This window comes from Salmo salar, chromosome ssa04 (assembly GCF_905237065.1).
Source record: "Salmo salar chromosome ssa04, Ssal_v3.1, whole genome shotgun sequence".
Taxonomy (NCBI): domain Eukaryota; kingdom Metazoa; phylum Chordata; class Actinopteri; order Salmoniformes; family Salmonidae; genus Salmo; species Salmo salar.
In genome coordinates this window covers 64,599,102-64,620,472 of record NC_059445.1, presented here as the reverse complement: position 1 = coordinate 64,620,472, position 21,371 = coordinate 64,599,102, and the positions used below count along the sequence as shown (strand labels likewise).

General features: G+C 42.8%; 2 protein-coding genes across 4 annotated transcripts in view; one reads left to right on the top strand and one right to left on the bottom strand.

Moving 5' to 3' along the window:
* ncapd3 (non-SMC condensin II complex, subunit D3) overlaps nucleotides 1-3,204 on the top strand; it is a 35,041-nt gene extending 31,837 nt beyond the window's left edge. For all 3 annotated transcript variants that reach the window (XM_014197635.2, XM_014197634.2, XM_045717246.1), the window contains 4 exons: nucleotides 122-169; nucleotides 1,707-1,769; nucleotides 1,861-1,915; nucleotides 2,002-3,204. In XM_014197635.2, the coding sequence (XP_014053110.2) occupies nucleotides 122-169; nucleotides 1,707-1,769; nucleotides 1,861-1,915; nucleotides 2,002-2,074 (239 nt within the window). In that variant the 3' untranslated portion in view covers nucleotides 2,075-3,204. The remainder of the gene's footprint in view (nucleotides 1-121; nucleotides 170-1,706; nucleotides 1,770-1,860; nucleotides 1,916-2,001) is intronic.
* The window catches only part of LOC106603674 (junctional adhesion molecule 3B), a 43,131-nt gene continuing 23,946 nt past the window's right edge, over nucleotides 2,187-21,371 (bottom strand). Inside the window, exons 2-9 of the mRNA XM_014197636.2 lie at nucleotides 8,058-8,126; nucleotides 7,798-7,911; nucleotides 7,408-7,560; nucleotides 6,471-6,673; nucleotides 5,409-5,508; nucleotides 4,752-4,881; nucleotides 4,478-4,532; nucleotides 2,187-4,396 (exon numbers count right to left, since the gene is read on the bottom strand). Coding sequence (XP_014053111.1) covers nucleotides 4,361-4,396; nucleotides 4,478-4,532; nucleotides 4,752-4,881; nucleotides 5,409-5,508; nucleotides 6,471-6,673; nucleotides 7,408-7,560; nucleotides 7,798-7,911; nucleotides 8,058-8,126 — 860 coding nt within the window. The 3' untranslated portion in view covers nucleotides 2,187-4,360. The remainder of the gene's footprint in view (nucleotides 4,397-4,477; nucleotides 4,533-4,751; nucleotides 4,882-5,408; nucleotides 5,509-6,470; nucleotides 6,674-7,407; nucleotides 7,561-7,797; nucleotides 7,912-8,057; nucleotides 8,127-21,371) is intronic.

Sequence of the window (21,371 nt, the reverse complement as noted above, 5' to 3'; positions counted from 1 at the left end):
GCCGCTTTTCATGACCACACCGCTGACTAGATGGATCTAGATGGAAATGGCCAACTCCGACTTGGTGAGATGTGATTCAATTTGACAGATTTCTTTCCTTTTTCTTGTTCCACTATAACAGTGAAGCCGAAAGGAGGCGTCTGCGATCGAGCTATAAGCACCCCGCAGGGTAAGTTGGACCAACCCAGATCTGAATCCCCCTTCTCCTTCAGGAGTCAGACACCCTCCCGCATGCCAAGTGTATAGGCTGTGTGCATGTCCCAAGAGCAGCTAACATTGAATGAGGAGTATCATGTGGAACTGAAATGGATCACACTGCTCTACATTTACATTTACATTTAAGTCATTTAGCAGAGCATGCTCTAGACAATCAATCTCTATATGCATTGATCATGCAGTGGTTACCATCCATTGTGCCCAATAATGCTGATGCTGCTAGATTTCCCTCATTGGAGAGCTTTGTACATGGGGTCTTGAGGAGCCTTCTGAATATCACTGTGGGTAGTGTTTTCAGGTACTGTCAACAATTTACTGACTCAATGAAAGCTTCTTCATGTAGAGCAAAAAGAGCTGCTGTTGGGCCACAAGTCAATGGCTGGCAGCCCCATGATAAACCCCAACAAAAAAAAACGTTGTCCAGAGGTGGTCATTTCCCACTCACTGAAATCATCAATTGGCACTAACTGGCAGAGCTGGACGTTCTACCCTCTTCTTAAAATCTGTTTTTAAAACTAACTCTAACCATACTGCTAACCTTATGCCTAACCCTAACCTTAAAAGGGAACTACACCACTTTTCAACCTCATTTTCATTGTCTCCAATGAAATACCAGTGTCAACTTATGTAAAATGTGATTTTTGAAACACTAGATTGGCAGTGATGTGGGGAAAAATAAAAGACCCTCCTTTGGGCTAGAAACCCGTTGCCGGTTTTGAAAATCATTGTTTGTTTTTTTACTTTTTATCCTACCCTGTGTTGCAGGATAATTTTCTTACGACCTTAACTTTTTTCTTTTTTACCACATCATTGAAATGCACTGTTTTCACACACTATATGACCAAAATATGCCAGATAGTGAAGCGTGATTCTTCAGAGAACGCATTTCCACTGCTCTAGAGTCCAATGGCAGCGAGCTTTACACCACTTCAGCCGATGCTTGGCGTTGTGCATGTTGATATTAGGCTTATGTGTGGCTGCTCGGCCATAGAAACCCATTTCATGAAGCTCCCGACAAACAGTTCTTGTGCTGAAGTTGCTTCCAGGGGCAGATTGGAACTTGGTAGTGACAGACGATTTTTACACGCTATTTGCATCAGCACTTGGCAGTCCCCTTCTGTGAGCTTGTGTGGCCTGCCACTTCGCGGCTGAGCCATTGTTGCTCCTAGACATTTCCACTTCATAATAACAGCACTTACAGTTGACCGGGACAGCTCTAGCAGGGCAGAAATTTGACGAACTGACTTGTTGAAAAGGTGGCATCCTATGACGGTGCCACGTTGAAAGTCATTGAGCTCTTCAGTAAGGCCATTCCACTGCCAATGTTTGTCTATGTAGATTGCATTTTATACACCTGTCAGCAATTGGTGCTGGAGATGAGGTTGAAAAGTGGCAGAATTGCCCTTTAACCAAACTACTAACCTTATGCCTTACATTAAATATCAAAAATCTAATTCGCCAACATAATATCCCTATTACATGTTACTCAGGTACCATAAATGAAGTTACATTCGGGGAAGGAGTCAGCGCCATCTTCAGTGACCAGAAAACAGGTATGTAACATTTTGACCTTTAGACAGATGCTATTTGATCACAAGTGGACACTGATGTGTTTGGTCTGACTTTAGTTATTTTTCTTCGTAGGTTCAAAGACTGGAGAAGAAGGACGTGTCCTTCAATTGATATCACCTGATCAGCAGTAAGTACTTATTTTTTTGATCAAAGTAAGCTTTAAACCATATAATGGTTGGAATGTTTCACCTAATTCATTTCTTGTGTTTTCAGAACTCCAGTGCCAAGGCAATGGAACGTGCAGTCCCCGCTCAATCAAAAAAGAACGAGACGAATACATCAGTAGCGATTTCTTTTTCATGTTCTCTTCTGTCTATACTGAACACAGTTGATGTCCCATGTAAAATCGTATTGATATTTTCTTTATTTTTGTAAATGAAAATCCAGCACCCATGTCAGAATATTAGAAGTGAGTTTTATTAATCATTAACATACGGTTCAAGAATTCTCAGAGGATTTGTACCAGGCCCGAGATGGGCGTTACATTAGTTTGGTTCAGAAAAATCATGTTCTCAATCAAATAAACGTGTGAACACTTGAAACGCTTGAACCTTTACGTGATTTCAACGCCAACTATTGGCGAAATTAGAGGCAGATTATCAACACTTGTTGCTGGAACCTCAACCTTGGATTGGAGGAAAATCGTGATTGGCAGTCACCATTTGGCTTAGCAAGCCCCAACCATAGAACATGTATTGGAATCTCTTTCACTGTGTATTTAAAACTACATATTGCCGGTTTTGAAGAGGGCTGTTTAATAAAAAAATATCTTCAATGCCTTGGAAGTTGCCGGTGTTTTCTGGCCTTTATGGTAAATGTAGGCTTCAAGTAGGCGGCATGCTTTAGTGTTTCTCCATCTATTTAATCTGTTAACAAACTTTGTGTATATTTTCTTCTATTTGTGTCTTTACTCTACCAAAAAGAATTCCCACTATTTAGGCACTATTGCATAATAAATCTCTATTTCAACTCCAATGGAAAAAAGTGTACCGGTAATCCTTTAAATCAATGCTAAAAGAAAATAATCTATTTACAAAACAAAGCAGATATGTAAAAATGATTTGGGTGGGAAAATGTTCCATTCTTGTCAATGTCATCATTCCTCTCAAACGCCGTTTGTAGAGTATTAAACATGCAATTCAGGTTTTTGTGCATTTTCCAGTATTGAGATTGAGAAATACCTTTAAAATAAAATGTTAAAATGTGTTGGGTGGCATGAAGCTGATCTACTATTGTAATGGCAGAAGGCACTTAAGAGGAAGGATCTTTTTTCAAAGTACAAATGAAAACCTTAAGTACCTGTTTTGTAAAAATGTTTTGCATCTGCATTAATTGGTTTCTACTAGCTACAGGCAATTACTGTATCTTGTAATGTTTGTAACTCTTGGAAATAAATTCATTTGGGAAAACGTCAAATACAATTTCTTAAGTCGTTTACTTGAATTTGAAATTCTATGTTTTTTTTGCCTGGTGTAGAGAAGATTGAACAATGTAACATTTTTATGTGCAAACATTAGGCAGATCGTCTCTACCTTGACCATGTATTTTTCAAACCATGGGAAGAGTTTCATATTGCCTCCTTGGGGACACACACAAACTTATCTATGTACAATTTTTAGCCAACATAAACCCTGTATTACAAATACTCAATGTATTCCTGACATACAGCAACAACAACAAAAAAATGGACAGAATATTCAATATATACAAGATAAACTCAAGCATAGAAGGACACTTAAAATCAAGGATATGCAGCACTGATTGTGTACAGTATTTTCCCAGCTTTTGGCTGGTACTCATTGAAGCCTCTTACTGTCCAAGACACTATCTACAAACATTTAACTTTCAATATTAACATGGAAATCCCAACTGTAAATAACATATGTAAGACTGTTCTAGAACCAAACCTTTATGGTAAAACAAGTCATTTTGTGATTGCATTTTTTGGGGGGGGGTAGGTAGGAAAGGTGAAATTTTACAGCTGAATACTGAGTGGTTGAAACTTATTTTTCCCACAACCAAATAAAAAAGTATGCTAGTATTTTACAAATATTTAAAAAAGTAAACCTTTATAGGCATTTCAAAATATATTCCATCAAAAATAGTCTGACACATTTTGCTGGTAGAAAAAAAATTATATAAATGACAAAGGTTTGAAGCACATGTTTAAAGTAGAAATATGTCATGTTAGATTTACTTCAGAACTTAGCTAGATGTTTTCCCCCTCCTGGCAGAACATCTTACATAAATGCTTTTTCCCAGCAGATAGTGTTAAAAACCTTATTGAAACATGCTATAACTTTAACGTAAAAATCTCCATAATTTAGCAAAATAAGTTGTTTGGTGATAAAAAGTTCAACAAGCGGGTTTCAATTCTTATCTGTGTCTGTAACGATGGTTAATAGTTCTATATAGATTTGTGAAAACTTGTCACCTTTGGCAAACTTGAATCGTTTCAGACGTGCAGAGAGCTCAAGGCACATACTGTGGCAGCTCACTGGTCATCTCACACACTTAGTGAGTTCAGTCCAAAGTATCACACCTTTCCCTTCCATGCCCTTCGTCTTCCTCTTCAGATGACAAATGAAGATTTGTGTCGGAAGTCACCCTAGAATAAAAAGGGAAGAGCAAGTAAGAAAAAGTTGGACTGCCTAGTTTAAAATATATATATTTTTTTTTCTTTACGCACCTCGTCCTCTGTCCTGACGTAGTCCACTCCGTCTCCTTTCGCTGGGGCTTTGTAACTGTCAGACACAATGGAGACATGATCAGAAGGCATTTATGTTGCAAAAACTACACATTTCTAGTAAGAATTGTTCCATGCATGTTATAAAACCATTGAGTTGACCAGGTCAAGTTGTGAAGTCAAGAAGGTTCATAAGGTCTAAATCGGCAAATGTTAAACCTCAAAGAGCCATGACCCATCCCCATTGCCGCGCCACTCAAGAGGAAGTCTCACTCACTTGTTTCCTGTCTGTTTCTGGCTGACGAAGTAGCCTCGCTTGTACGCACAGCAGATGCCCACTGTTATACACAATAGCACCACCACCACCACCAGCACTCCCAGGATGATCCCGGCAATATTGATGTTATCTGGGGAGAAACAACAGGAAGAACGAAGAATTTATGTTGAGGTATCTTCAACTGGCTCTTTATGAAGGAAATACCGGACTACTGGAATAACATGCTTCAACATGTAGGCTTGGGCGATATACTGTATACTGGGGTATTTCGAAATACCGACAGTATGATTTTCAACACTGTTTTTAACCCACTGCTTATAACTATATGAAATCTGAGATGTGTCAAATAAATTCTATCCAGCTCCAGCTATGCATTTGGTTTGCTAACTTGCTAGCTAAGTGGCTAGATGTCAAGATCAAGCTTCTTGGTTAGAGCAGAGACATTCAATCCCCTCCTGGATCAAGATCCCTGTTGACTAAATAGTTTTGTGCTTGTTTTTATTTATTTATGTCACCCCTTGTGTGTGCAAATTCTGTAATACCGTATACCCCAGTATGGTACAGAAACGGTATGACACTATGAAAATCTAGATACCGCCCAACCCTAGTGTGTTGTGTAACTTGTATACAACTGTGTCAGCTGTCAAACAGACTTACAGACTTCCATCATCTGCGGTCCACATTCTGAGTGACCCGCGTCGTTCTTTGCTCGGCAGAAGTACTCTCCTGAGTCGTCCTTTCTGACAGCACTGAATTTCTGCAGAGGAAAAACCAACAACAGTAAAACCGGTGTCTTTTTGTTCTGGTGTATGTACAGATGCTGTAAAATATATTGGCACCCTTGGCACTTTACAATGGAGTGCAGTGTTCAGAATGTTCCGTTTTTTCTTTTAAAAACTGGTTGACTGGCTATTTTTAACCTGAAGGCACCTGCAAACTCACCACAGTTGAGAAATGACATAGTAAATGCGAATTATTATTTTCCAGCCTATTTTTGGTTTTTGTAGTGAAAACTTTCAATTTTAGTTTAGATTATTAGTTGTTTTGGTCCTATGCAGTTGTAAATCAAACAAATGCACATGTAAACACATACAGTTTTTCAAATGTCAACTTATTTTCGAAGAAAAAGTAAATCCTGCAAGGTTGCCAATATATTTTACTGCATGTGGTAAAGTGCAGGTTTATAACGAGGTCCAATTGGGATTACGTTGCAAGTGGAACTGTCACCAAAATGAGTTGCTTTGATGTTCAACAGATATCCCTTCAGTTTTCTGATGCTGTCTCCCATCACATTTGAACACAGGCTAATGATGTCTTGTCCTCTAATTCTAGTCCTGTTGATAGTAAGTTGGCTTTTGGTTAGTTGGATACGAAACACAGATCTGGCAGCGTAAATTGGTGGTCTTCAAGTAAAAGGGGCCGGTGTAGCATGTAGTAGGGTGTGACTCCCTGGAAGTATGTCAGTGACAGCCAGGCCAACCTTTAGAGGCTAGTGTGAAGGTTGAGTGGAGGGCCTGGGGGCGAGCCATTGACTGTGTCTGGCTGAGCAGGGGAGAGGGAGTTCAGGAATGTGCCAACGAGGACTGCAAATTCCCCTCATGCCTCAATCCCCTGCGCACCATCAACTGTTTCCCCAAAATATCCGCACCTACCCCCACAGCCTCGCCCTGCCCTAGAGTCCCCTTTCCTCCCAGTCCTCACACAAAAACACACACTTACCAGGGTTCCAGTTTCGGCATTGAGCGTGTAGGAGGAGTTGAAGAACTTGGGGCTGGTCTTGGGGTCATCGGGGATCTCCTCCTTGTTGCGGAACCACTGGTATTGAGACTTGGGGAAACCTTCGTCCTCCACGCAGCGCAGCTCCGCTGCCTTCCCCACGGGCACCGATTTGGGGACAGCACATTTCGGCACCACTGGCTTCACTGTGGACACAAACACATATTCAGCAATGGCAACATTCAGCATCTGAACGTGTCAAATCAGTACAACCCATGATACACATTCGGTTATAGTTACTAGGCCAATGAATGACCTCTGAGAATGGGTACGCGTCTTTTGCCCCGTGCCAAACCCTGTCAACTAAACACACGACACTTTCCATCTTTAGCGATGCTATTTAGCGGGGATGCAGTTTCAGAAGTTTCCCCATATAGCCCAGAACACGCCTTTGCGGCAGGGGCAGGCCAGTCACAACGCATCTTCATACGTGTGCCAAAGAGTTGGCCTGACCTACAAAAAAGTTTCAGCTTACAGCATTGAAAGTAGTAAACTCTAAGGCTGTTTGTAGGGACAATGAGTACGTTCATTGTGTTTTGTATGTTATGCTTCATAGCAACTTCCAAAAGCAACAAGGTTTAAGACTAAGAGCAAATATTTTGGCAGTGAAATTATGAGATGCATTAAAGAATTGCATCGCAAATGACTTGGAAAACATGTAATTTCAGCTAGGTAGTGGCAATTATTCCTTCCCCAAACATGTAATTTCAGTCATAGCCACAGGGTGATGCATCTTTGTGTTGGTGTAAAGTCTTACATTTGTTCTGGCTTCAATATTATACCACAGTTTACTTTAGTAATACAACTAATAATGTGATTATGGTGCAAAAAGCTAGTGATGTGTTGAGTAGATGTGAGTTGAAGCGGCTGATATACCTACCTCTTACGACAAGGTTGATCAAAATCTCATCAAAGGTTTTCTGGTCAATTGGGGCGGTGACCTCGCAACGATAACTGGCTGAGTCTGATCTTGTGGCATTGGTTATCACTAATGTTGCAGGCTCTCTGATCCTTGCTCTGCCCTCCAAATCTCCTGCAGGAGAAAAAAAAACACACTTTAAGTTCCCGCTGATTTAATACAGACATAATTGATGAGTATAGAACAGAATGTCATTCCCTCATTAGTCAGAGAACTGCTGTTTGTAAAGCAGGAATTGTTTGTTTCTGTAAGATGATCAGAATTGTTTTATATTTTTGTCCCTTTGTATCACTTTGATATTGATATTAGTGAAGATGACATTAAGACAAAGCACTCAGTTGAGTCCGTTACCTGAGATCTTCTTCTCAAAGTAGACATAACTGGGCTCCCCATCCTTAATTTTCTTCCATTCGATTCTGGGGTCGTTTGTGGAGATGGACTCTATCAAACAGGACAATTCGATAGCTACCAGACGAGAAGAGAGGAAATTAGATGCAAGGCTTTCAGAATGAAGAACCAAAAGATTGATGTTGTTTGGTTCTGGTTCTTTAGTGTCAAGTCAAAGTCAAGCACATCAGTGTATACATTACGACATCTCTATTGGCTCTTACATTCAAACTCGTTGGCCCATGGCGCATCATTCGTTGTTCTCAGAATCACTGCCAACACGTTGAAGTAACCTGCAAAACAGGAAAGAGGAGGAAGAAACATGAGTCTCACAGTCACACGAACTTTGCCATTACACTGATGACTTCACAAACTACGTGCGATGTCCATTAGTGCCTGTTTGCCGGGCTATGGTTGGTGAGCTCGCTGTTACGCCCCCATTAGGGTTGTTTCTAACCAGTTAGCTCATCCAAAATTCCAGAAACTAAATTAACATCAATCCCCTCGCTCCCAGTCTACCACCCCACCCAGACGCATTCTTCATTCTTCCCAGTGTACCATGGCCTGGATCTGTTACCTTCCATTTTTAGTCTGGCGGGGTGAACCGACGTGGACTTAAGGGGGGGCACAGTTTCTACGCACTGTAAGTAATTGTGCAGGGAGGCGCATGCCCTTCTCGGCGCGAGCTCTCCCATGCCAGTGGCAGCCTAGCAGCCTGCCCGGCCCCGCTCTCTCTCTTCCTCTCTGGGCCTGTCGCGAGTGCCCATGTGGCAGTAATGGGCCATGGGAGTGGGCACTGCTGAATCATCCCGACAGGCCATTCCTCCACACATGCATACCAACCCAGTCACACAACCATGAATAGTCTCCCTGAGACTCAGATGATGCTTAGGCTCAAGTAGCTGCTGGTCAGGGTCACAGAGGCTTGGTCAGTTGGCTTGAGTGAACTGAATGTCAGTGTGAATGAATGTCCTAAAAGGGATAGTTCACCCAAATTACAAATGGACATATTGGTTTCCTTAACCTGTAGGGCCGGGACGATATCAGTATCGCAATATTTTTTGCATGGAAAAAAATGCAAACATGAAGCAGACCTTACTCTTTGGTCCGTTAAAAACCTCCTGTATGAATAATATTGTGTGCTATAGCTTGGAAAATAAATACATGTGACTCTGGATGACAACACAATGCTTGTTTTCAACATTAGGGCTGTTTTAAAAAAAAAAGTTAAATCTGCTTTGTGTTTTGTTTCATTGCCACGATACTAACGAGTATCGCGATACTGGTATTGTCCCGGCCCTAGTAAGCAGTCTATGGACAAGGTATGCCAGCAATCCATGCTTTGGTTTAGTTTCCTTGGCACTGTGTCCAAATGCTAACGTTTTAGCATTTGTGGCACAAATCCCATTCAGGACATGGTACCGATATTAGCATTTTTCACACATCGTATTAAAATCATCTATAAGTGACTTTGTTGAGCTTTACAATCAATTTTAGATACTTTTGGATGATTTGGACATGATGCGCCAAAAATGCTAATATCACTACCATGACATGAATGGGACTTGTGCCACAAAACAGTGCTAGAGAAACTAAACCAAATCATTGATTGCTGTCATACCTTGTCCATAGACTGCTTACAGGGTAAGGAAACCAATGTGTAATCTGTGTGAACTATCCCTTTTTATTCCCTGCATTGTGTGCCACTCCCCACTGCCAACCCCTAACTTTACTGTTCCACTCTATTAGATTTTTCTCTCCTGGTGACACACTTTGACTGAGCCCAGTGGCTACTTCACCTGACTGAAACCAATAACCAACTCCAACTCTGTGGGCGTTTTCATTAAGTGATTACCTCCAGGAACCTTACTGATCCAGTAACACGGCTTGGCGCCCCATTGCGTCCCAGCTCCCCATCCCTGTCTAAAGAAAGAGGCCTAAGTGCCCCTGTCCATTAAAAAGACAGAAGCACATTTAGAGCCTTTTACCGGCTGAGTTCACCGGGCCTAAGCTGACACAATGAATTAGCAAGACACCACACAGTTCTTTCACACAGTAAGGCGAGTCTGCGACCTGAAGAGACAAGTCTGTCTGAAAGCATAAGGTTACGGATCCTTTGGTAGACCTTTCCCCAGGAAACTCTCCTCACACCCAGGCATTAGTAGGTGTATTTCCTGTCCCCCTCACCCTGGTCCTGCTAAGTCAATGTCAGTCTCATACCACTTCCCTGCTAACTATCCAATGCACGCATGGGTGTAGGAGCTGTTTGGGGTCGCCCTCTAAAGCAGACTGGGTAAGCTGCTTACCCTAAGGTCTCTGAGATCGTTACTAGACCACAGCTTGTTTACCTTATGTCGTCAGTTTAAACACCAAGCTATACATTGTCCCACGGGCTGAAAAAGGCGAATATTCACCCGCTTAACTTAATATAAGATTAAACATTTAATGAGACGTAAAGTTCAGTGATGGAAAGGAAGGACTATAAGTAACTCTTTAGTGTAGGCCTTCAAAGCTTTAATGTTCCCCCATTGCTAATGTTAATTGCTATGAATCTTTAATAGCAATATTTTGGGCTTTGTCTCTCGAGATATGATCCATTTCATACAGTTCTAGTTAAACAAAGACAACACAAGTTAGGCCCTGAGAGTAAAAAGTTCTACATTTATGTATGTATATACAGTGGCAAGACAAACTATGTGAACCCTTTGGAATTAACTGGATTTCTGCATAAATTGGTCATCAAATTTGATCTGATCATCATCTAAGTCACAACAATAGACACACATAGTGTGCTTAAACTTAATAACACACAAATTATTGTATTTTTCTTGTCTATATTGAATATATCATTTAAACATTCACACTGTAGGTTGGAAAAAGTATGTGAAACCCTAGGCTAATGACTTCTCCAAAAGCTAATTGGAGTAAAAAGTCAGCTAACCTGGAGTCCAATCAATGAGATGAGATTGGAGATGTTGGTTAGAGCTGCCTTGCCCTATAAAAAACACTCACAAAATTTGAGTTTGCTATTCACAAGAAGCATTGCCTGATGTGAACCATGCCTCAAACAAAAGATATCTCAGAAGATTAAGAATTTTTGACTTGCATAAAGCTGGAAAGGGTTACAAAAGTATCTCTAAAAGCCTTGATGTTCATCAGTCCACGGTAAGACAAATTGTCTATAAATGTAGAAAGTTCAGCACTGTTGCTACTCTCCCTTGGTGTGGCCGTCCAACAAAGATGACTGCAAGAGCACGGTTCAGAATGCTCAATGAGGTTAAGAAGAATACTAGTGTCAGCTAAAGACTTATAGAAATCTCTGGAACATGCTAACATCTCTGTTGACGAGTCGATGATACGTAAAACACTAAACAAGAATGGTGTTCATGAGAGGACACCACGGAAGAAGCCACTGCTGTCCAAAAGAAAACTGCTGCATGTCTGACGTTCGCAAAAGTGCACCTGGATGTTCCACAGCGTTACTGGCAAAATATTCTGTGGACAGATGAAACTACAGTGGAGTTGTTTGGAAGGAACACACAACACTATGTGTGGAGAGAAAAAGGCACATCACACCAACATCAAAACCTCATCCCAACTGTAAAGTATGGTGGAGGGAGCATCATGGTTTGGGGCTGCTTTGCTGCCTCAGGGCCTGGACAGCTTGCTATCATCGACGGAAAAATTAATTCCCAAGTTTATCAAGACATTCTGCAGGAGAATGTTAAGCTATCTGACCGCCAATTTAAGCTCAACAGAAGTTGGGTGATGCAACAGGACAACGACCCAAAACACAGAAGTAAATCAACAACAGAATGGCTTCAACAGAAGAAAATACGCCTTCTGGAGTGGCCCAGTCAGAGTCCTGACCTCAACCCGATTGAGATGCTGTGGTATGACCTCAAGAGAGTACTTCACACCAGACATTCCAAGAATATTGCTGAACTGAAACAGTTTTGTAAAGAGGAATGGTCCAAAATTCCTCCTGACATTTGTGCAGGTCTGATACGCAACTACAGAAAATGCTTGGTTGATGTTATTGCTGCCAAACGAGGGTCAACCAGTTATTAAATCCAAGGGTTCACATACTTTTTCCACCCTGCATTGTGAATGTTTACACAGTGTGTTCAGTAAAGACATGAAAACGTATAATTGTTTGTGTGTTATTAGTTTAAGCAGACTGTGTTTGTCTATTGTTGTGACCTAGATGAAGATCAGATCACATTTTATGACCAATTTATGCAGAAATCCAGGTATTTCTAAATGGTTCACATACTTTTTCTTGACACTATATAAACTCAGCAAAAAAAGAAATGTCCCTTTTTCAGGACCCTGTCTTTCAAAGATAATTTGTAAAAATCCAAATAACTTCACAGATCTTCATTGTAAAGGGTTTAAACACTGTTTCCCATGCTTGTTCAATGAACATGCACCTGTGGAACGGTCGTTAAGACACTAACAGCTTACAGATGGTAGGCAATTAAGGTCACAGTTATGAAAACTTAGGACACTAAAGAGGTCTTTCTACTGACTCTGAAAAACACCAAAAGAAAGATGCCCAGGGTCCCTGCTCATCTGCGTGAACGTACCTTAGGCATGCTGCAAGGGGGCATGAAGACTGCAGATGTGGCCAGGGCAATAAATTGCAATGTAAATACTGTGAGATGCCTAAGACAGCGCTACAGGGAGACAGGATGGACAGCTGATCGTCCTCGCCGTGGCAGACCACGTGTAACAACACCTGCACAGGATCGGTACATCTGACCATCACACCTGCGGGACAGGTACAGGATGGCAACAACAACTGCCCGAGTTACACCGGGAACACACAATCCCTCCATCAGTGCTCAGTCTGTCCGCAATAGGCTGAGAGGCTGGACTGAGGGCTTGTCGGCAACAACATCACCTATGGGCACAAACCCACCGTCGCTGGACCAGACAGGACTGGCAAAAAGTGCTCTTCACTGATGAGTCGCGTTTTTTCTCACCAGGGGTGATGGTCGGATTCACGTTTATCGTCGAAGGAATGACTGTTACACCGAGGCCTGTTCTCTGGAGCGAGATCGATTTGGAGGTGGAGGGTCCGTCATGGCCTGGGGCGGTGTGTCACAGTATCATCAGACTGAGCTTGTTGTCACTGCAGGCAATCTCAACGCTGTGCGTTACAGGGAAGACATCCTCCTCCCTCATGTGGTACCCTTCCTGCCGGCTCATCCTGACATGACCCTCCAGCATGACAATGCCACCAGCCATACTGCTCGTTCTGTGCGTGATTTCCTGCAAGACAGGAATGTCAGTGTTCTGCCATGGCCAGCGAAGAGCCCGGATCTCAATCATATTGAGCATGTCTGGGACCTGTTGGATCGGAGGGTGAGGGCCAAGGCCATTCCCCCCCAGAAATGTCCGGGAACTTGCAGGTGCTTTGGTGGAAGAGTGGGGTAACATCTCACAGCAAGAACCGGCAAATCTGGTGCAGTCCATGAGGAGGAGATGCACTGCAGTACTTAATACAGCTGGTGGCCACACCAGATACTGACTGTTACTTTTGATTTTGACCCCCCCTTTGTTCAAGGACACATTATTTCATTTCTGTTAGTCACATGTCTGTGGAACTTGTTCAGTTTATGTCTCAGTTGTTGAATCTTGTTATGTTCATACAAATATTTACACATGTTAAGTTTGCTGAAAATAAACGCAGGTGACACTGAGAGGACGTTTCTTTTTTTGCTGAGTTTATATATACACTGCTCAAAAAAATAAAGGGAACACTTAAACAACACACTGTAACTCCAAGTCAATCACACTTCTGTGAAATCAAACTGTCCACTTAGGAAGCAACACTGATTGACAACAAATTTCACATGCTGTTGTGCAAATGGAATAGACAACAGGTGGAAATTATAGGCAATTAGCAAGACACCCCCAATAAAGGAGTGGTTCTGCAGGTGGGGACCACAGACCACTTCTCAGTTCCTATGCTTCCTGGCTGATGTTTTGGTCACTTTTGAATGCTGGCGGTGCTTTCACTCATGTGGTAGCATGAGACGGAGTCTACAACCCACACAAGTGGCTCAGGTAGTGCAGCTCATCCAGGATGGCACATCAATGCGAGCTGTGGCAAGAAGGTTTGCTGTGTCTGTCAGCGTAGTGTCCAGAGCATGGAGGCGCTACCAGGAGACAGGCCAGTACATCAGGAGACGTGGAGGAGGCCGTAGGAGGGCAACAACCCAGCAGCAGGACCGCTACCTCCGCCTTTGTGCAAGGAGGAGCAGGAGAAGCACTGCCAGAGCCCTGCAAAATGACCTCCAGCAGGCCACAAATGTGCATGTGTCTGCTCAAATGGTCAGAAACAGACTCCATGAGGGTGGTATGAGGGCCCGACGTCCACAGGTGGGGGTTGTGCTTACAGCCCAACACTGTGCAGGACGTTTGGCATTTGCCAGAGAACACCAAGATTGGAAAATTCGCCACTGGCGCCCTGTGCTCTTCACAGATGAAAGCAGGTTCACATTGAGCACGTGACAGACGTGACAGAGTCTGGAGACACCGTGGAGAACGTTCTGCTGCCTGCAACATCCTCCAGCATGACCGGTTTGGCGGTGGGTCAGTCATGGTGTGGGGTGGCATTTCTTTGTGGGGCCGCACAGCCCTCCATATGCTCGCCAGAGGTAGCCTGACTGCCATTAGGTACAGAAATGAGATCCTCAGACCCCTTGTGAGACCATATGCTGGTGCGGTTGGCCCTGGGTTCCTCCTAATGCAAGACAATGCTAGACCTCATGTGGCTGGAGTGTGTCAGCAGTTCCTGCAAGAGGAAGGCATTGATGCTATGGACTGGCCTGCCCGTTCCCCAGACCTGAATCCAATTGAGCACATCTGGGACATCATGTCTCGCTCCATCCACCAATGCCACATTGCACCACAGACTGTCCAGGAGTTGGCGGATGCTTTAGTCCAGGTCTAGGAGGAGATCCCTCAGAAGACCATCCGCCACCTCATCAGGAGCATGCCCAGGCGTTGTAGGGAGGTCATACAGGCACGTGGAGGCCACACACACTACTGAACCTCATTTTGACTTGTTTTAAGGACATTACATCAAAGTTGGATCAGCCTGTAGTGTGGTTTTCCACTTTAATTTTGAGTGTGACTCCAAATCCAGACCTCCATGGGTTGATAAATTGGATTTCCATTGATTATTTTTGTGTGATTTTGTTGTCAGCACATTCAACTATGTAAAGAAAAAAGTATTTAATAAGATTATTGCTTTCATTCAGATCTAGGATGTGTTGTTTAAGTGTTCCCTTTATTTTTTTGAGCAGTATATATAAAGCATTAGAAGTGACATGGCATAAAAGCGGTATGAAACAGTATTCTCTTAATAATGTAACAATACTTCACTGATTAAAAGACAGAAAAATAAAAATTTTAGGCACCAGCATTGCACAATTAGCTGTCAAATTAGCTACTGTATTTGTAAACTGAAAAATCAAATAGTTTTGTCAAAGCCTGCAAGTTATTCACATATTCCACAATATCGAGGGACAAGTTGAAAGTGTTCAGGCGGAAGTAATAGAATAGCTCCACGTAGAAAAAACGTATTTGCTTGTTTGGTAACTCGCTAATGCCTCTGACAAGCCCTTGCAGCCACGGTTATGTGGCAAAATGTATTTTTGAAATGTCAACTCCTTCTTCTTGATTGGAATAGTCACAGAGGGAGAGATTCTAGACTGAGAAAATCAATTCTATAGTAGAATTGGTGCAGAATAAAGATGAATATCAATCACCACTTTCCTCATATATTTCTAGCTATATGCAATCTTATTTGCACAACTGCACACATTTCTTCCCCCCTCAGAGATCAATTATGCATGTATGTAGGAGTGTATGTTAATGAGGGAATTATATAGGCCAAGTATCTCATGGTACAGCATGATAAAATAAAATAAAAACCTGTTGATTGTGTGCTCATTAAAACAAAGCCATATAAGCGTACCTAAATATATTACTTAGCACAATAGTATTTTGTCTTTGATTTCACCAAACAGCTTTTTTTATTTTGACCAGCTAATGGATTAGCTTAGGCAAGCCCCTGTTCCATCTTCCTTGTTAACTCAGACAGTATTAGGTGCAGATTTGGTGCTTAAGTGAGCTTGATACTCTGATAAAAGTGTGCAAAAACCCCAGTCAACATGAATAACTTTAAAGTCCCTACATCCAGACCACAATATTAAAGTCAAAACTCTCTAGGTGAGTGCAGAAGGCAGCTTTTTAAACAACACACTAAATAATACTGTGAAAATATACTGTCCCTGACAAGTCCCGATGTTTGGTAATTTACACACACAGTCTTGTCTGCAAGCAGGATGGCTGAATTCTTAATCATTTCTCAGGGTTGGCAGGTGAGGCTAGGTGAACAAAACAAGAAATGGAGCGGATCCAGCAGGCCGGGACCTTGGTTGAACATACATCCTCTTAACAATTACATCCTCCTGAGCATTTGCACGGCAACAGATGGAGCTATCCTGATGGGGGCATTAGCGGAGAGGCAGCAGTGGCCAGGAAAGCGTTCGAGGACTAAGCGGCAATAAGGAAGTGATGACTGTGCACTGTGGGACAGGTGTCTCCCGTCTCTCTTCCCTTCCCTGTCTGCCTCATCCTGACCTATGACCCCTCTGTCATCCTTCTCTCTCTCTCTCTCTCTCTCTCTCTCTCTCTCTCTCTCTCTCTCTCTCTCTCTCTCTCTCTCTCTCTCTCTCTCTCTCTCTCTCTCTCTCTCTCTCTCTCTCTCTCTCTCTCTCTCTCTCTCTCTCTCTCTCTCTCTGCCCTCCCCTGGGAAAGACTCTAAGGTCTTGACCACTTCCCAGTGCCATGATGCATCCCCTAACACCTGCGTCTGAGAGGCTGCTGTAGTGTTTCCCACTGTATTCATATACAGTAGATGGCCAGGTCTATGCAGTGTGTGTGTAGTTTAAGCCCTCAAACCATGCAGGTGCTCCGTGACCTATGTTACCCTGTCTTTCCTTCTCTCTTTCTCGTCTTCCTGGCAGGGCACAGCTGTGTGCGATCTGGCAATCTGCATGGATGTATTTTAATCTCCCTCGCCCTTCTCAAGAGGGACGGCTGGTTCTTCTTGGTAATCTTAGTGTAATGCCCTGATAAAACCCCAGGCTTTCCGATGCTGAATAAAACAATAGATGAGGGACTGGAGACAAAAGATATCCCTTGGCTTCATTTAAAATTATACGCAGATGACATGGAGCGATGGTAATTAAACTGAGGACTAGAGAATGGATGCCTGCATGTGAATTGGCTCCTAGCTTTCTGTGGTGTTACTATTGGAAAAATCAACAAGATTTTCCCCTTCTGCTAGTAAAAGAAAGTTATAGAGGAGTGTGACGTCATAAATGGAGGGTTCATTAAGCTTCCCAGTGAAATTCCCAAAGTAACAATTCTGCCTAGCACCTCCGCGAGATACACCCATGTCCCTAAACCCCAGACATCAAAGTACCTAGTTTTGCAAATGATCTGCTAGTTGCTGTTTTTCAAAGCTTTGTTCGTGTAAGGCTACACCCCTTTGGAACACACACAAACACACACGTGATTAGCGATCACATGGGACTTGGTAAATGGGCAGAATCTGCTTTGACACGTCTAGTCAGTGAACATTGAGCACATCCCGTTCATTCAGCAGCGCATGAAGCAGATAATATTCCTTGTTATTTTTTAACTGCTGCATTGATTTAATTCCCCCAAGAGGAGGAGGGCTGTTTGTTCGCTGAGCAAGTGGTGCCCACGGAACAATGCATTATCCTCCTCAGTCAGTGACGGCAATTGGATGGGATGTGTTTTTGTGCTCTGCAACTTCCACTCCGTATGTGGATTGTGTTAAACTAGGCTCTATCCCAGTGCTAAGACATATACAGTCCAGTATAACACTCCGCAAGACTTAAGAACTATTCTCCCTCCGCTGCCCTAAAAGGCTCTGCAATGCTGCATGTTGGCCATGGTGTGTAGTGGGTCACACATTCTCCAATTCAACCACCCAGGTAACTGCCCTCCTGTACCTCCACAGTGTCTTGGCCTGGAGAGTGTTTTACTTGTAGCTGAGGGAGTCTATGTGAACACTTGGAATTCCTTCAAAGAGAGTAAATGTTTATCTTTGCAAGCAAAACTAGGTTACAGTTTTTGTCACCACATACTTTTCTTTGGTCGGTGCTGCAAGAGATGAACTGGCAGGACCTTCATGAAATGTGCATACTAAACCAGATTGTGGTTTGAGTTACGTTTATCCCAGAAAATCCAAATGCTTTCACAAGACTGTCAGACAGGATAGTTTTCAAACAATATTTTAGAAAATGGCTCTGATACATTTTACCCCTGGGCGATGCCAATTCTCACATAGCTTAGTTTCTAATCTCTATCTGGATGCAAAGCCAGACTAATTAATTAATAAATGGACATTTACATTCCATACAGCATAAGCTCCTTGCTAAGAAAAGATTTTGCACTGATTCCAAACAAATCATGCTCCAGTTTCCACAGTTTCTATACCTAAATATGCAAATTCCTAGACTTTCTTCCCTTACCCCACCAGTAACCAGAAGCTCTGGTGGTGACCCATCAGTTTGTGTGAGCTGGGGAGAAAGTGGCTGAACTGACCTCAAGTCCTCTGTGAAAATAACAACAACAACAATAGGAGGGACTGGTTTTAGGGCTAAGCTCGCAGGCCAAGTGACCGCAGGTTGTGTGGTCACAGCTGTGGTCATCCGGCAGTGGCGGTCACTCTCGCCAGCTGACTTGTCCGGTCAACTTTCTTATCCCCCCTCACCCCTATTTTTACCCTTTCACCCACAGTTTAACATTATGGGATGGGGGGATACATAGTGGCGAGGGCACACTGAAGCCTCTTTACATAAGCACTGAAAATTACCACCGTGGGTCTTATGTTGAATTTTCATCTCTTTTCTTTGGCCTATCGAAAAGTGCCACTTCTGTTCTTATTGGATGACACTAATAACCTCTGGTTTCAATAAAACACTGGATCCATCTGTTCATCCACCAAGCTTGAGCTCTGACCAGATATTCTGAAATGAAAGGTTTGTCTGCTGTCACAGACAGTCACAGATATGAAACCCAAGGAGCAATAACAGCATCTGCGTCGGTGGCAATCAAATAAGTAACCCTAGGCAACTAAAACAATTTGACTATCGCTGTGATATGCTGTGATAGCACAATATGCTGTGATAGTGCCCTAAGATTCTCATATCTTTGTGCCTAATTATCCCGAATCACAGTTTGTCGCTAGACTTGCCTTGCCATTGCTGTTTTTCTCTCTCTTATCATAATTGTGTAATAGCTGAACAGGCTACAGATGGCACCGGCAGAAAGTCATTTTGTATCCAGAATGCTGGTGTTGCTAGTGGATACCAGAGCTGGGAATTACGTCACATTGGCTGCATCTATATGATGATTGAAACAGTCTCTGGATGATTGTCAACTGTTGTGAAAGGATGACAGATCTGCTGAAAACGCGTACAGGCAATCAAATTCCAAGTTTGGAAATGTACAGGAGGTGCTTTGTAGTCTTCCCTCATTCCAGTGTGAATAAATATAGTGCAGTTCAAGCAAAGATAACGCAAGCCTCAAAGAAAATGCCTCAGGTACTCCTTCAGCTGCCGAGCAAATGTCACCAGGCTTGATCTTAGAGAGGAGGGCTGAGCGTAGTCACAGTGCAAGAGAGCAGCAAACTTCAATTGTATGTCAAATATCATGTGCCCTTTCCTGTTTCAGTTTGACAATGCCCTCTTTGCACAAAGCAATGTCCATACAGAAATGGTTTGTCGAGATCGGTGTGGAAGAACTTGACTGGCCAGTACAGACCCCTGACCTCAACCCCATTGAACATCTTTGGGATGAATTGGAACGCCTAATCGTGCAACATCAGTGCCCGACTTCACTAATGCTTGTGGCTGAATGGAAGCAATTCCCGGCAGCAATGTTCCAACATCTAGTGGAAAGCCTTCCCAGAAGAGTGGAGACTGTTATAGCATCAAAGGTGGGACCAACTCCATATTAATGCCCATGATTTTGGAATGAAATGTTCAACGAGCAGGTGTCCACATACTTTTGGTAGTGTATCTTCACTCAACAGACCCTCTGTATACATAGACCTTACAGTTAGACATCACTCCTCACAATTTCAAGCATTTATTGTTACTTTTCTCCTTAAACTATTCTGCTGAGCTAAACTCAAAAACACAGGCCTACATTTCCAGTATGTAGGCTATTGCCTGTGTTCTATTAAATGGCAAGCATACTGTTTATATAACTGCCTCTTAGGTAATCTCTCCGTATTCGGTCTAAGTAGGCACCTACCTAATCATTGCCAGGGGCAACGTGAAATTCAGGGATGTCTGATAACATTAAAATTAAAATCAAATCAAACTTTATTTGTCTCGCGCCGAATACAACATTTGTAGACCTTACTGTGAAATGCTTACTTACAAGCCCTTAACCAACAGTGCAGTTCAAGAAAGAGTTAAGAAAATATTTACCAAAGAAACTCAAGTAAAATATAATAAAAAGTAACACGTTAAAATAACAATAACGAGGCTATATACAGGGGGTACCGGTACCGAATCAATATGCAGGGGTACAGGTTAGTCGAGGTAATTTGTACATCAATAAAACTACGAGAGGGTGATCTGATGACAGGTAAAATAATCTAAGCTTGGAGCTGCTAATATAAATATTTATATCCAGGCACAATATTTACACAGGAAGCTTTATAAGTGGGTATGAAAGTGAAAGTGAGAGTGGAAAGGAGTGGTGCGCCAGTTCGACATGCTGCTGTGCATAAAGTGAAGCTGCCCTGCTATGGGTTGTGTTTAGCCAGTTTTTGAGTCAATTCTGTAATTTGAGCCGGTGTCAGTGCATGTTAGTGATGATGTAGTGGACAATCGGAGGCAGCAGGTCTGTGAGTTATTCCTCAGTAAGTAAGAATAGGTTAGCGTTTGAGAAGCCTTGCGGCTATTTATAGTGGCTGTCAACGCCAGGCTGGGCCCCCACAGTTTGCTAATTGGTTGCAGGTAAGTGTAGCAGCACTACATCTACCATTTCACAGTCAGCTGAGGAAGCCTTGGCCATCCTCCCTTAATAACATCAATTCGTGGCTCATTTTTCAACCCCAGACTGGCCCCAGTGTAAGACGCTGTAAACGCCTCCTGTCAATGCAAATCGAGGCATAAAGCAGAGGGGATGGTGCCCCTGACATGGCACTCCAGTGCAAACAATATGACACGCCACACATTTCGGACGTCAAAATAAATTGGGGAGCTGTCTGAGACCGTGGTGGGGGCTTAAGAGATCCAGGGGTCTAATTCAGCTCAACACAGCGTTTTTGGGGCAGGGGACAGAGTCAATCCTGTGCTCGTAGCGAAGCTCCTACCACGAAAATCTGTGTAACATCGGGTGCCAGAATTAGCTGCTCTCTGCACAGATGGCATTGGCTCTGCTCGCTGCAAATACCTCGCATTCTA